Source organism: Ornithodoros turicata, chromosome 6, assembly GCF_037126465.1.
Source record: "Ornithodoros turicata isolate Travis chromosome 6, ASM3712646v1, whole genome shotgun sequence".
Classification (NCBI taxonomy): Eukaryota; Metazoa; Arthropoda; class Arachnida; order Ixodida; family Argasidae; genus Ornithodoros; species Ornithodoros turicata.
In genome coordinates, this window is record NC_088206.1 from 34957748 (window position 1) to 34974618 (window position 16871).

General features: G+C 43.3%; 1 protein-coding gene across 1 annotated transcript in view; it reads right to left on the reverse strand.

Moving 5' to 3' along the window:
- Positions 1-7570: 7570 nt before the first annotated feature.
- LOC135396534 (aminomethyltransferase, mitochondrial-like) overlaps positions 7571-16871 on the reverse strand; it is a 63577-nt gene continuing 54276 nt past the window's right edge. The window contains exons 7-8 of the mRNA XM_064627561.1: positions 13289-13408; positions 7571-9417 (exon numbers count right to left, since the gene is read on the reverse strand). Coding sequence (XP_064483631.1) covers positions 9188-9417; positions 13289-13408 — 350 coding nt within the window. The 3' untranslated portion in view covers positions 7571-9187. The remainder of the gene's footprint in view (positions 9418-13288; positions 13409-16871) is intronic.

Consider the following 16871-nt stretch of genomic DNA (forward strand, 5'->3'; position numbering starts at 1 on the left):
GATATGAACACTGCAAGGTCTTCAGCACACTTGATATCACACGGCAAATAATTCCGTAGGGTGATCATGATCTGGTGTGGAGAATGAAGGAACCTCTGTGACCGATCATGCATATCATATGTCATACATACATAAGTACATTTGTCAAGAAATTGCAGTGTTCCATTGACGGGCAGTTGCTAGGTGCAAGATAACCCCCCCCCCCCCCCCCCCCCAAACACACAGTGAAACTACGCACAACGTCCCTGTGTATTAGATGAGACTACAATTTCAGAAATGAGTTTCTGAAGAGTTTTAAGAGTTTCAGAAAAGAGGCAAACACACATATCAACTTTCCTGCAGCTGCACTTGTGCATCTAAGTGTGCGGAACCTGTACCTGATTCATAACTCTGACCCTGTCTTTGAGCTTCTTGGGAGGAAGAGCATGGAGGGGCACAATCTAGTGTCTCTTTCATGCGGTCCCTCAGAATGCATTATTGGAAGGAGTGAGAACGTGCATTGAGAATTGGGGACTCGTGAGATTTCAAATCCACATAGGCATCCCTGTACCGTCATCGAGCTGCTCACAGCTTATTTGTCGGCCACCATCATTCAGCACCAGAATGAGTACTACATACAAAGGAGTGGCACTCCAATAGGGTCTCCAATGTCTCCTATATGTGACATTTACTTAGGCACTTGCAACTCAAGAATCCAAAGTGAGCTACGCAAGGTATACAAATGTCAGATTTTCCGTTACGTTGATGACTGTCTTGTGTTTTATGGAAGCCAATGGGAGATCTAAAATCCAGTTATGCAGCAAGGTAAAAACTGTGAAAGAAAAAGGAAAATGCACAGTCACACACAAAATTACTACTTTTACAGTAACCTGTTGATAAACACTGTTCATATATATGATAAGCTTTGGATGGGAATAGATACGTGTACCTATGTGCCAACATGCTAAACTCCACAGCATTCTGAACTTTGCATCTTCGGCAGTCGTTTGCATGGCATAACGCCAGTTTGATTAGTCTTTGATCGCCGAAATAAAATTTTCTGAATTGATCTCCGAAATTTGCTAAGCGAATATAATGTTTCTTTACGTTTTAATGTTTCTTTTCCTTCTTAAAGAGGCTCATTATGTCATCCTCACCTCACCACCACTGTACGAGAAAAGTGTCGCCCCATGATGAAATTCCGATGAAATCCCCCATTCATCATCTTGAAATAAAGTTGTTGTTGTTCTTTTTTTTCTTTTCTTTCTGCCAGAAGGTGAAAGCTCTCCGAATGGACTTAGCCTCGTTCCATCGCAAGCTACGACCTGCTATTACAATGGCAAAGGCTCAAAAGAATTGCAAAACTATCGTTTCCAGACGCGCAAATTGTTGAAGTAATGCAAGGCGATAGAAGAAAAAGGTGACCCCCCCCCCTTTTTCTTTCTGCACTTTGATATAAGTGTAGCGTTCCAGCCTTCATGCTACAGCAACATGAGAAATATAACTGAAGAAGACGGTCATCGTTTTTATCCACAGCTTATTTCATGTATCACCTATACGGAGAGGTCAGCACAGTGGACAGTTTGGGCATCTTGGAACTACAGTTTTCGCAAATGTTTCCTGAATAACCACTGAATAGGGAATCGATTTTGGGATGAAATACGAGATGCGCTGGCCTGTTTCCACAAAAAAAAAAAAAGAAAGACAAAAGAGAGAGAGAGAGAGAGAGAAACTGCAGTGACTTGGCAAATTCCACAGCTTAATTCAGACAATTCAATCACTCACGACATAAAATTGGTCAGCGTGCTAGCTCGTACCACATACTAAAAGTTCATAGAAGATAAACACCATTTGCCCACTCATTATCGAACCACTGATTTCTAAATATATTTTTGTTACGGGTGAGATGGAACGCCTCGTATTTATGGACTATTGCACCTGAACCTGGGTTTACGTTAGTGTCTTGTAAAAAGTGATGAAGAAAACAAGGAAGACGCGCAGAGGTGTCACACTTTCAATCATTTAGCACAATGGGAATACAATGAATTACGAAACCGGTGCCTCAATCTGATAGTAAACCTGCTTGTGGTATGATCTGTGATCTGATGAGCCTGCAGATTGAGATTCAGGTTTGGTAATTCCTTCTACTACTAAACGGTTGAAAGCGCGACATAATCTGTGCAAGAGAGAAACTGATGTTCTGAGGCTGGAACAAACATAGAAGGGACAGATTGGTAGAGCCCTGGACCGGAAATCCAGAAGATGTAGGTTCGATCCCTACAGCTGGCTAACCTTTTCAGTGACTTTCATCTTTCATCATCTGTGCGTCTGCCTTGTTTTCTTTGTTGCTTTTCACAAGCTGTGTGCCAACCTGCCCAGTGTTTGTTGTTGTTATTACATTAGTAACTCGTTACCGCATAAAGTTACAGAAACACCGGACTCATCATCTCTGCCACGTAAACAGAGTGTGGCTAATAATAAATAATACTAATAATAACAGTTCGGTGCCTTATGCTGCTAGTGCGTCTCTGAACCAGTAGGTGGGAGTGTACTGCAAAAGTGTATATAGAAAGAGAGATTGTTCCGGACGTGACTTTCTATCTGAAAAGCATGTATTCAGGAGGCCTATACATGACGTACAACCTCACACATACAAGATGTTGAGAATCACCTCAAAACACTTGCATGTTACAAGCTAAATAAGCAGACTTTTTGTTCATTTTGCAAGACGCTATGGGTTGTTTTATATATGAGCACCTTGACAATTTCAAATACAATCTGAATGTATCGGTATCTACGTTTTCGGAAATGGCGGATAAATGCAAACCCTAATGAGAACGAAAAGAAATTATGTGATTTTCAGAGAATAATTTGCAACTAAAAAATACATGCATTATATTATATGTGACTGTATACTGTACGTTGCTGAATTTTAGGTTGGGGTGTACAATAAACTGGAAGCGTGCTTGAATAATTCAAAATTCTGCAACTGAAACTTCAGCACACTTCCAGGATGTTCCAAAGATTCGCCATGTGGCCTTTTTCATTCGCATCTGTTCAGGCGTTACCGCATTTCAAGACGAAAGATTCTCCTGCTAAAAGCCTGCAATTAAAATTATCCGATTGAAATCCGCTGTGGCAATCATATCTGTGCTCCGTCAAGTGAACTGGTCGCTCTCTTATTAAGTAGGTCGTGGCTCAGACACAGTGCTTATCGCCGACCATTTTCGTGGTCCCAAGGAACGCGCGTCCCTAGGTTCACAGATCGAGCAGCGCCGTCTCTGGAACACGGGCCAACTCAGGGCCATGGTGAATGGAACGACCCAGTGGACGTAGCAGCGCGAAAAGCACGTCTCCGTCTACGTTCGAACCTCTGCCCTCTGCCCCCAGATGGCAATGAAAGTCGACTCCGCCCACGCGTCCTCCCATTGGCGCGCTCCGGGTGGGCGGGGCGCGCGAGGGAGAGGGAAAATCCTAGGCCAGATCTCTAGAGAATAGTCTCAGAATGTCGCTGTAGGCAAAATCAGATGTGGTACATGTATTGTGTTTCAACATCTTCGTTGTTATATTTAATTTTCTATTTGAGACTGGGACAGGAGATTGCAATGCTCAAGGTGGATTTTTGGGATGGTTTAACACGGAGGACGAGGAACGTGCACTATCAAATCAGATGCTCTCCTACCACGATCAGAGTGAACTGTCAATTAGAATTTCATCTGAGAAGTTGAGAACAGGGGCCATACGATTATCGGGCACTCTGCACATATTTTAATTGTTAAGTGACAGACGTACGCCCTGATTTCGTAGCGAATCACAGACATATCTTTCATCCTTTCAATTTGTGCTAGCACCCCTATTCTACACTTTCACCTACGTAGTGATTGGTCCTGAGCATGCTAAACGGTGATACTCTGCTTATGATCCAACTAATGACAAGGACCACCACTATCTGCTCAAGATCAGCACCACAATCACCTGTGAATTAAGAAAGTGTGAAAGAGAGAACTAAAAAAAAGGAGTAAACTGGGGAAGGAGCATAATCGCAGGCTGTAGTTCCCTAGATCGCAATTACTCTCCATTTTAGTACCCTGGTTTCGGAATTTACTCCCCAGGACACAAAAAAGTTACTAAACTTCGCAAATGACCCTCCGAAAGCAATAACAATCTACGTAAACATGTGCTCTTTGTGAATTTGATGGAGAGTAAGAAATAGTGGTTCTTCATTGGCAAACTGTGCATTATGCATGTCACGCATAAGGACTGTGGGGATAAAGAATGAAATGCAGTACCCACTCTGTGACATTCATTTAGCCTCATGCATTTAGTCCAGAAAGGACATAATGGTTGTGGCAATTCATTTACGGTAGTTCCCCAAAAGACTAAATTTGCTCACACAGAGTAAATTTAGTCCTTTGTGATGCCATACTAACTCATTTCGTCTTAATGTGTGACATATGAAAGGCCTACATACTGCACCCCTAAGAGAGAACTTCACCACATAACACACTTCTTACCCAACCATAATGCCCAATGACAGCATTAGCTCCTCTTATTCGTCAAAAACGGTAGGCGTAGGCCCTTTTGTGACACTTATGCAGTTATGTTAATGTTCACAAAAAGCCTTACGCATTGTGTTTTCCTCAACTCAGGAGCGATAACTGTACCATCCAGTGCAATGGTTGGCCTTCAGCATGCTATGTGGTCAAGTTTTGTTTTAAGAGTGGCATACATCAGTCACACTCTACGTAGCATAACTTAAGGGGGGACGTGGGGATCAACACAAACTTTTTAGTTTCTTAATAGATTATGATTAAAATTTGCACCATCGCTGATAATGCCTTCAAAGCGAATTTACCAGAAAAAATATTATGATATCTCTCAAATCTTTGCATTTTGTGAAAGGCCTGCAGAGTTTAAAAAATGTGATAGACAGCTTGAACTTGTAGTGTATTCCCAAATGTACGGTTGAGGTCGTGACATTCTTAGTTTTTTCAATTTCCACGATGACATTTTTTGTTTTCATTTTTCTGCATGGGGTCCCAACTGACGCATGTAGCATAGAAACGTATGACGATAGCATAAATTATAAATTGATTTACGTGAAAAAATAAGAATGTCACGACCTCTAGGAATGATCAGTGATTGTAAGAAGACAGACCGTACCAATATAGACCGAGTCGTTACGGAGATATCAGTTTCACAAGCGGAGCAAGTAGAGCGAAAAGTTGTTTTGAGAAAATGAAGCGCAAAGTTTCACGCTATTTTTACTGCAAATTAGAAGGCTCCAGCAGTGTAGTCTTTTGTGTCCTTTTGTGCACAGGTTCTCTTGCCATCCTGGCGCTTTGTTTGATGCACTTTGACTGCTTTTGCCTTTGATCACAAGTCTGACAAGGCAGTAAACTCGTGTCCAATGATTTTGTTAGCTTGTTAGCTTCGCAAAACAGATGCTCGTAGTAGGGGTTCTGCAGTTCCTCAGGGTTGGGATCATGGGCGTGCCGAGCGCGGGAGATGGGAGGCTGCAAGCTTTGCCCCCAACCCCCAACCCCCCACACCTCCCCCAACCCCCTCGGCTCTATTTGGGCAAGTCCCTTGAAGAAAACCTTGGGAATGCCCATGGTCGAGATCCTCACGAATTAGCCTAAGTTTTGGCTCAGTGTCGGACACTGAAGTCAACGACGCTTGTACTCCCGCGGCACACCACCGGCAACACCAACGCAGTCTTGCCATGTCACTTAGGCGGAAATTCAGGAGGTCGGCATCAGAAAATTCAGTGGAATTCAGTATATGTACTAAAAACAAGGGCGAAGCACTCCACGGCGACCTGACTAGTGGGCCATATGATAAAGAAACGCGAACTATCACGATATATAGGTGATAGAATAAGTATAATATACTTGTTATTTGGTGACAGTAAATATGTGCTTGCACAGTGTCATTCGATCATGTACTCTCGCCTCATACATATATACATTCAGTTTCTACTAAGTCACAGTGAAGTTATAGCAGTTCTTGTCTCCTATCAATCACTTCGTGTGCAGCAGTCCAGTGGTAGTTTCTGTCGAAAGCTGTTTCCTTTTCATGAGGTTCACCTCAGAAAATATCGTTCCACGCACGCGCTCGAATGCGGCAAGCAGAGCAGGTTTAAAACGAAACTTCCTAACGACGGAAACAAAAGCTCGTCGGAACCTGTCTTCATGTTTGCTATGTTACCGGGTGTCCTGTGGAATATGCATACTTCTGCAATGTATTAGTTATAACTTGTTTTACCTGGGCAGCCGCTCGCTTTTTTAAGGGTGACTGCTTGCAGATGCCACATAACGTGTAGACCATTCATTATGTCAAAACGACATGATTTTCTCACTCGTACGCGGACTACGATGCAACCAGACAGTGTCAGCAAACGTGAATTGGAGTTCGCTAAGTAAAACCACGCTTGAGGCAAAAAATTAAGCGTATTTTGATTTTTTTTTCAGTAGACTGACTGAAGTCCAGTAGATCTACTGAAATTTCAGTAGACCTGGCAACACTGCACCAATTAACGATGACTCCAAATGAATTTAGACTGTGCGATCTGAGCTCATGAATGGCAAGCCTCCAGAAGATTATGGGAAGAAGTACTGCATAGTGCTTCGACAACAACATCAAAATAAGTATTTCGTCGTGTTTCGACGACATCACCACTGCAAAACACGTCAACAAAGCGCTCGCTTTCGAATTCCGGTGCAGAAGGCTTTTTCTTCGTTGTCGTCGACAGCTTCCGCTTACGGCTTCCGAAATGCTGGACGATGCCATACTTTCATTTCAAAACTCGTTTGTTCATCGTAAGAATCGTCCATGTTCGAAAACACAGCAAGAAATTGGAACTAAAAGTTGCGATCACAATCCCCTCGTGAGAAAGGGCAGACGTTCCGGCGGCCAGAGGAGCCGGTTGCCTAAGGCTACCAAGGAGCGGCCAATCTTAACGCACGCACAAATCACGTGGCACGGATTTCTCGCTTCGGGGCCTTGGAACTTTCCCTCTTCATCAGAGTGCTTCTCACTGGAGAAGTTCGGATGCGCGGAAACTTTGAAGAGGACTAAAAGTACTGTCGATTGGTGCAAAGATGACGTCGCTCGGTGATGTCGTTCCCGAGACACGGCTGTTTGAAAAAAGCCGATTTTTCGTCATTTTCGCAATCGTGCCTGCTACCATGCCTGAGAAAAAACTAGTTTTGGGGCACTTTGAGGCGGATTTGAGCAAAAATACTTTGGGATCATATAGAAGGCAGATTTTTGTCACCAAAAATGTTATTTCCAGAAAATCTGTTCTTATTTTTTTTTTTTTTTGCAATTTTTCGCGAGTTGATCCCCGCGTACCCCCTTAAGTTTCCTACACACATTTGGGAATTTGGGTAAGTGTGAACCGTTATTTGAACCGGGCACCCAAATTCTTTTAACGGTTCAGTTCCATTTCAGCTCCAAGATGGTGCCAATAGTTTCAGTTTGGTTCAGTTCTGGTTTGGCTAAAAATTACAGTTCATGACAGTTTTCGGTTCAGGTTCATTCTGGTTCGGTTCGGCTCTCTGCATCATAACAAGCACATCTGCCATAGTCTCGTAACAAGCACATTTTAATGAGGTGGGAACGGAAGCCACTGGTGACTTCTATTACTACACACCTGTAAGCAGCCAAAATAATATTGCAGTACAAAAGTGTGTAAAACACTCACAAAATAAGCTTTGGTTCATATGTTCAGTATAAAAGTATGTATTGAGCATGCATCATTGTGACTAGTGCTGCTATAACATAACAAGCATGACTCATTTGGCACTTTTATGACAGTCCCAACAGCAATGACAATACGACGGTCACAACAGCAAAAATAGAGCAGCATTCAAATACCACATTAATTTCATTGGTGTAATGAGCAACAAGGACGCTTAAAAGGTCCCAATCACTGTAGTTTTCAACTTTTGCGACAGAAACTGTGATCCTGTGAGCTTAACTTCGAAGGACATATTAGAGCCCTAATCTACACAAGGACATGGGCACTTATGTTGAAATGTGTGAGCTCAGCACTACCAAGTGAACAGAACGAGTCACGCTATAGTCACATTAATGTTGCTTTTCCATATAGTTCTTATAGTTATGTACGTACACAAGATCCACAACACTTCAACTACTTCACTACAAAAACTGAACTACTACAACATACATCTGCCTAAAATGCTACCTTTTGGGGCTTTGAAGTTCTTTCTGTTATTTGCATTTTTTTTTTAATGTGACTTGGCGACACTTACCATATGTTGTTCATGATCAAAGCAAAGATCTTGGTGCTATATTTGACTGCTTACATGGCTCCAGAGATGGAACTTACTCCTAGACACACCTGTCAGTGCTTGCACTGAATTAGTGGACATAGTGAACGTTTTTTGCGACTTCCATTACAATCACTACAAACAGTCAGTGCTGTATTTCCTGGAAATTAAGCTTCATCGGACTGCAGGTGTCCCTCTGTGACACTGCATTGCTTTGCAGATGTAACATTTTTGGATACTATGTGGGAAACAAGACAGCATACAACTGCAGACAGCTACTGCTTACACACTCTGTGCATAGGGAGTGGGACTCTCATATCTGTCATGGAGTTTGCTTGTTGTTCATGTGATGAATTCACCCCTCCCCCCCCCCCAAAAAAAAGAGAAAAACAGGGGGGGGGGGGGAGGTCATATGCTCCAGTCCCCCCAGCTCACATCTTTGGCAATGCATTCGAAGAGGGGGAACTGGGATGCAATCTTTCTCTCTATGTAAATTCCCATGGAACCCCTCCCAAAATATCTTTTCTGGCTACACTACTGCCCCCCCTACCAACCATACAGGACAGAATCCATAAAGCTTACACTAGAATACTTGCAAAGCTTCCCTCATACCAGCAACAATGCAGCTACGTGATTGGTCTAATGAAAACACATTCAAGAGTTTATTTCTACGCAGCCGCATCCAGCCGCACTATGTACAGAATTAAGGTAAACTGGGTTAGAGTGAATTTAATTCGGATTCACAAGGGAACATGTGGAAAATCCATGATTTCAAAACTTGTACTGTGCAGTAATTTTTCAGACTAATTTCCAGGACTAATTTCCAAGATGCTGTTACATGAAATGCATTCCATACACTTGACCAACTTCATCTCAAAAACTAAAAATTTTCTTTTCTTTTTTAAGAATGCCTAGTTTTTTGTAGTGCCAGTATAATACTTTGTGGGGACAAATGGCATCTTGGTGACAGTTGCTTCTACCAAATTCTTGCGTACTTCGACCTTCACCCTAGTACCAACTTTTGAATAGGCAGTGGGCACATAGCCCATGGCAATATTGGCCTTCAGACTTGGAGATGGACAACCACTGCTAACTTCACCCAACCTGTTTGTTCCTGATTCATCATAGATGGTGAAATGACCTGCATAAAAAGGCAGTGTTTGATTAATGCAGCTGTCTTGACTCATTTCTTTTTTCTTATAAAAAGCCACAAAGAGCAACGAAGATTCTCAAGCTGATGAAGTTATCAAGCGATGTTGAATTCAAACTTTTGATTCAACTCTAAATTTATTAAGTTCCACTCCCATTTCTCACACTACAGAACCTTATAATTTATTATTCGCACGCTTACTGCAAACGAGGTGTATCTCCAAGTGCACCTGTGTAAGCTTTGGCATCTGGGGGGTGATCACACTCAAAATGAAACTTTTCCTTTAACATACAGCGAATCCTCGTTAGCATGACCCCCGATAGTCTGACATGTTCGCTTTATGGCCATTTTTCTTGGGAACCGTTTCGCCGCTATGTAGATCTACCTCGTTAGTATGACAATCTGCTCATCTGACAATGACCGAGATTTTTGTTGCAAGTAGGATCAAAGACAGGTATTATCTTCTCTATTATGACTACATCACATGACCCTGAGAGTAGCCCTAGGGAGAGGTTACCACGCACCTCAGACAGAAGAAGTGGCGGATCAAGGAGGCTGGGGGGCGATCGCCCCCAAAACGTCAGTTTATACATTGGCTTTCCTTCTCTCCCCTCTCCCACTATGCACTCCAACAAAGAAACCATCCCCCCCAAAAAAAAAACCGGGGGGTCTGGATCTGCCCCGGGGCAGAAGGTGACACATGTTAAAGTAGGGTGCCAAGGTTTGGGATGACCCCTGAAGTTGTTGACCTTGGGATTACTCACAGCGCTTTTCCGGACGCCAAACTGCTGAAGTGCTTAAAAAGGCAGCGACCATGGGACCAGGTCACATGTCCATGTGCTGCTGCTATCGAGCATGTAAGAATGGCCGGAATGAACAGAAGGACTCAGTTGAAACAGCTCTGCATAAGAGAGCCCTGTCTCCCACCAAGACGGTGCTATTGTCCATTTAGAAAACCTGATTACTGACAATTGCTTCAAGCAGACATTGGTAATGGACTTTAGAAATGGACTTTTAAGCAAATAAATCATCATAATTACATGGGCTTTTGTTCTGCATCTCTCCGGTCAGCAAAGGGTGCATTTCTCGTTAGTATGACAATTCACTTTATGACCGAAATCCGCTGGTACAGTGGTTGTCATATTAACGAGGGCTCACTGTATTTAATTGGGCAAAAGTGCCCTGTAATTCGAACACATGAACGTGAACAACGGTTTATTCGAGATTGCCCAGCTGCACCCAACTATGCTTCGTCCTGAACGCATCCGGTCACATGCTGTTGGCATGTCAAGGACACGTTTACTTGTTAAGTTAACTTATTACTTATAAGACCATTACTTATAATGGCAATACTTGTGGCAGAGGAGAGATGAACAAGGAACGAAAAATACCATAATGGAGTGCGCGCAACGATGCTGCTTACTCATGGTCGGGAAAAGCAAGAAGTCTCTCTTTTCTAAGGGAATCGAGATCCTTCCTGTTGACAACACAGCCAACAAAAATGCATGGATGACAGTCAATATTTTCTTCAATTGCGTTGGAGATATTTGCATTCAGGTTCGCGATTGGGTTGAGCTCAACATCGCCCATCGCAAACAATGTTGATTGAGTCGCGGCTGAGGAAACTAATGCAAGCGCGTATACAGTTGAACCTCAATACAACAAAGTCGATAAAATTTGATTTACTTCGTTAAACTGAAATTTCGTTACATGGAATATGGCCACCTAGCATGCAGAAACTTAGCTCTAGACGTGAGTAAACACTTATACCATGTTTATTTTCTGTTGAAGTAGTCCGTAAGCTTAGTTTGTACTTTATCTTCAACTAGTGTCGGTGTCATAAGCACATCGCTGGCGACCGGAACCGCGCACGCATGTTCCACAGCGTTAGCTTCTTCTTCTTTTTCATAAGGGGTGAGAGTGGTCAGCCAAAGTCTAATGGCTTGCTACTCTTCCTCATCGTCTTCTGGAGGGCTTCCACGGACTTCGTTCACGATGGATTCTTTCGTTCTTTCAATGCAACACGAATACCAGTGATGGCTACTAACTACTTCTACAGTAGTTTAACTATAACTACAGTACTAACTACTCTGCGATGCAGAAGCTTTTCGTTCGTGGAAACCTTCGAATTAAGCGGGACGCGGTGCTTTTGTGCTTCGAATTATGAGGTCAAATTTGAACGTGTGAACACGGAAAACCTTCGAATTAAGCGGGATTTCGAATTAAGCGAGTTCGAATTATCGAAGTTCTACTGTACCAGACTTACACTCAGGCCCCTTCGTCACAGATCAATGTGCCACGCACAAATATTGTTGTGGGTGCCGGTTGCGCCACTGTGGACCATAACATATTTTCGCTTAGCCACGATGATCGATCACGTAGCCATCCTATGCGGTTTCAATGCAAATTCATGCAAATGAGGCTTCACTAGACAAGCATTAAAAGTAAAGATTTGGTACACATGCACGGCGCAATTGCTCTGCACCTCCGTTACCATCAAACAAGTAGCTCAAGGTAAAAGTGGGAAGCACAATCATGCCGTAAAGCTTGCGGCAAAACCGGAAGTAGTTGGCGCCTGCAGTAACCTAACTACTGTAGTTAACTATTTCAAATAGTAGTTTCAGTAGTAGTTGTCACTACATTTCTGCAAGTAGCTGATAACTACTTTTTAACCACAATCAGGTAGTTTAACTAGTAGTTTAACTACATGTAGTTAACTACTGGCCATCACTGACGAATACAGTCCTTCACGTTCAAGATCGTCGAGAGCGAGCTCTGGAGTATGCCATATCTGTTAACGTCCTTCTTCCTTTCGCCTTTCTCTATCCAAGATATTTTGCTTGTCCAACGAAAGTACCTTCCGTTTACCAGGCTTGCCCATCGTGAAAGAGCAACGTAACACGTGAGTGCAGCGCAGCCAGCAACGCCGCGGCGGAGGTGACGACGGGAGAAAGAGAGAGACCCCCCACATGCCCTCTTATGCCTTCGCCTGCATACACTGAGCTACGGTCTCTCCAGTCCTCTCCTAGATGGCACCGCCGCACGCCGATGTCGTTGCTCCAAATTTTCTGGCCGCCGGCGCGGTGCATATTCTTCGGTGCAGCTTCGTTAAATCGAAATTGCTGCAAACAGACCTCGTTCTATCGAAGTCTCTAATACATGGGGTTCTATGAAGATGGATTTGAGAAAAATGTAATACTTTGTTACATCGAGAATTTTGTTATACTGAAGTTCGTTACATCGACGTTTAACAGATTATTTTCTACTCCAAGATGTTTGATGCTAGCCTGTAAATCAATATTTTGGAATGAATGAGCCTCTTACATTACCGGCATCGCGTGACCTAAAACATGAGGCAAGGTCTACAAGCCGCCATGTGTCTCCGATGCAGCTTGTATGCACTGCCAACACATCAAGCACTCATTCAGAGCAGAGCCCTTTAGTTACAGCTACGCTTTACTGGAACACATTTTCAGTCCCCTTCGACTTCGAATAATCAACAGGATTGCACTGTATTTGAATTGGACTGCCGGTGAATATTCAAATTTGATTTGATATTGAAATAAATAATTTGAATTTGATTTGGAAACTCCACATTCATCATCATAAAATAAAGTTGTTGTCATTGCAATGTTGAATTTGATTTGCAGTGCGTGAGATATTCACATTCGATTTAGAAATGTTGCTATTCACACAGCTCTAGTAACTACTCTCTAAAAAAGCAGCTGGTAGTTATAGCTAAATTACTTTGATCGTAGTAAGTGCTCAACCATGATTGCTACCATGTCACCGCAAATGTTAGACATGATGGTGTAAACAAATTGTACAGTGGGCGTGTAGGTAACAAATAGACTATGCTCACTTCTTGCTGGTGCTCCTGCAGACGCTATCAGTCCCACCCTTCGCCTCGATGGTTTATTCTTGAGTTGTTCCAATATCTCCCGAGCACCAGGAAAATCAGCAGCATGTCTCCTGCGTTTTCCTGCATCACAAGAGGAACCACAGACTTTACAGTGCACTGTGTCCTTCAAGGGTTTACACTTTTGTAACAGGGTGATTCCATCTCAAAGCAGGCAAGGGGGTCCGGACACCATGAGTGATTTTTATTGAAAAAATATACGTTGTAGCCTGACTCAGACTGAGAATGGAACAGCAAGTATTTTTTCTCTAGTCTCCGTAGTTCCCAAGAAAACAAATCTAGAAGAATATGGCAGGTCCGGCGCGCTTTCAGGCATGGCGATTTTGGCGTTCAATATCTGTCCAACGAACGCGTTCACGACTTTGAATTTTTTCCCACGCACATTCAGCTATGTTGGTTTCTAGTGCTTGGGTTCGGTTCTGGCGGGCATTTTGTTATTTTGCAGCTAAAAATACGCAAATTTGGTGGCGACGACGAAAATCGCTCATATTCTTGTGGCTATTGTGTACATGCCAGTGAAACGAGAAAGGCATCTCCATGTAGCGGAGACTGAGCTCTATAATTTGATATCAAATTTAGGAGTCTAGGCCAGGTTGGTGTCGCGCATGGAGGCGTCTACAACAGGTGACATTTGAAAAAATGCGGTTTTTGAGCGCTCATATCTAAAAAACCCCACCTCGAAAATTCTTCAAACTTCGTAGGCGCATATCCGTACATGACGTTTGAGTGCACAGAAAGTTGAAGGTTTTTTCCTTGCACAATAAAAGTTAGAGCGCACCAAAGTGTCAATGTCCGACTGTGGTGCGTGTAATGACCATGGAAGCGCTGCGAGAAGTTAACTGGTCGATAGTCACGTTTTTCTTGTGCCCGTTTTCTTTCCGCCCGTGCTGTTCGTGCTGCTATTGGAGAACCCAAGGAGTCGAATATTCTCCCAGGACGTCGAAAGCAGCACGACTGTTTCACAAGGACACTATAGAGAAATGTAGATTGAGTGTATGTGTCACTGCTTGCCCGGTACGTGCATGTTTACATCCAGCACTCTAGACCATGCTGGTAAAGATGAGTTACTATTTATTTACATTTGACTGATTACATTAGCAGATGTGGCAAAGATAATCAGACTCACGCACATCACAATACTGTTCAGGCGTCAGAACGTGTGTCATCAATGCATCGTACAGCGAAGATACACGGGCTAAGTTCCTTTGAAAATGTATCTTCTGTCTGTGCCTGTTCATGTAGTTCGTGCAGTAGACACAGTCTTTACTTAATTTCATATTCATGGTGAAGATACAGACGGCAAAGCGACGGCGAGTCGAAACAGTGTCAAAACACATCTGTTATAAACGAAGTCACTGCTGGCAACAGCTAGATAAACCACTCGCTCTCGCAATGACTACAAACTGTTGTACAAACTTTTGTACCTAAAGCCGGATACGGCTCCAGTGCGGGTGGCGCCAATCCTGTTACTCTCCTCACCGTTCATTAGCAGCGGCGGCTCCTGTCACGGCAAAGTACTCGCCGAGGGACACAGAAATCGTTGTCTATGCTTCTATGCTAACTGAAGGATGTCTCCTTGGGTAGACTACAGTAGAGCCCTGCACCATCCACGGATGGAAGCGGATATCCGCAAGATACTTGCGGATTCGGATGAAACTGTATCACTTTCTGCGGTGTGCGGATCGGATGTGGATGCGAAGGCAGCAGATCGGTAGCGGATCGGATGCGGATATACCGCATGCTGTAATTTTTCCACTAGCAATTTATTTGTATTGCGCGCCGACAGCGAGCGCATGCTAGGGTTCAACTTTGACCATGCACGGTCAAGACGGGAGAGGAGGCATTCTGGCGTCCACACAAGCATCGGCGAGATAGCCTTCCAGAAGTCTCTCCATATCGCGTTTGTTGAAAGGTTTACTTTTGCTTATCGTGGTGAGTCGTCCCGTGACAGCATGGAGGCATCCGAAATTATACCAACATTCTTCCAGCGGTATTTACGCGGCCTTTAAAACTTGCGGTTTTGCGGATCGGATGCGGATATTGCGTTTTGCTCAGCGGATCGGATGCGGATGTAACTGTTGTGTATGCAGCGGTGCGGGTCGGATGCGGATGCCAAAAATCTCATCCGCGCAGGGCTCTAGAATACAGGTACCATGGTCCGCTGTTTCAAGAAAAACTCGAATATCGACCAGTGAACTTGTCGTAGCGCTTCCATGGTCATTACAGGCACCACAGTCAGACACTGAAACTTTGGCGCGCTCTAACTTTTATTATGCAAGGAAAAAACCTTCAGTTTTCTGTGCACCCAAATATCATACGCAGAAGCATGTGCCTACGGAGTTTTAAGAATTTGCGAGGTGGGGTTTTTTAGATATGAGAGCTCAAAAACTGCATTTTTTCAAATGTCACGTGTTGTAGACACCTCCATGCGTGACAGCAACCTGGCCTAGACCCCTAAATTTGATACCAAATTATAGAGCTCAGTCTCTGCTACATCGAGATGCCTTTCTCGTTTCACTGGCATGAGTGCCACAATAGCCGCAAGAATATGAGCGATTTTCGTCATCGCCACCTACTTTGCGTATTTTTAGCTGCAAACTAATAAAATCCCCGCCAGAACCGAACCCAAGCACTAGTGACCAACATAGCTGAATGTTCATGGAAAAAAATTCAAAGCCGTGAATGCGTTCCTTGGACAGATATTGAACGCCAAAATCGCTATGCTTGAAAGTGCCCCGGACCTGCCATATTCTTCAGGATTTGTTTTCTCAGGAACTACGGAAACTAGAGAAAAACACTTGCAGTTCCCTTCTCAACTTGAGCCAGGCTACAACATATATTTTTTCAATAAAAATTACTAATGGAACCCCGACCATCTTGCCTGAATTGAGATGGAATCACCCAACACCTCTGGTGTCTGATTGACATAACAGGGTAGGCCACGAGTAGCCAACCCGCTCAATTAAATCCAGACAACAGAAAATAATAACAGTGACAATGAGAGTGACACCCAATGTCCTTGATCATGCAAAGTGAAAGCATTTGCCACAGGCTATTGACTAGTTGTGCCTCACATTATGTTTCCTGTTATAATCAATTTCCAGGACATCTCTCAGCTCTAGAAACCTGTCATTCAAAAATGGTTCACTTATTTCTTACGGCTACCACGTACTATAGAATCATTTCTGGGGCTTGGATAGCACAAAAAATAGCACAAAAGAAATTAGTCGTGTGCATCCATTAGTCAACCACAAGTTCTCGTACGTTTACAACAGTTGCTGTCTACAACGCGGCAACAACAATGATGACAATGAAGGCAAACTCTTGCCACTTTTCTTCGAATTGGTTAGCTTAGTGTGGTGTGAGTGACACTAAAACAATTTTTCTGATAATGGTTTGGATCCATTTGCTATTAAATTAAATGTTCTGATTCTTGAACTACAGTAAATCTCGGTTATAACAGCCCCACTTGTAACGAATTTCTGGTTATAATGAACACATCGCAAATGACTGCCAATATTTAACC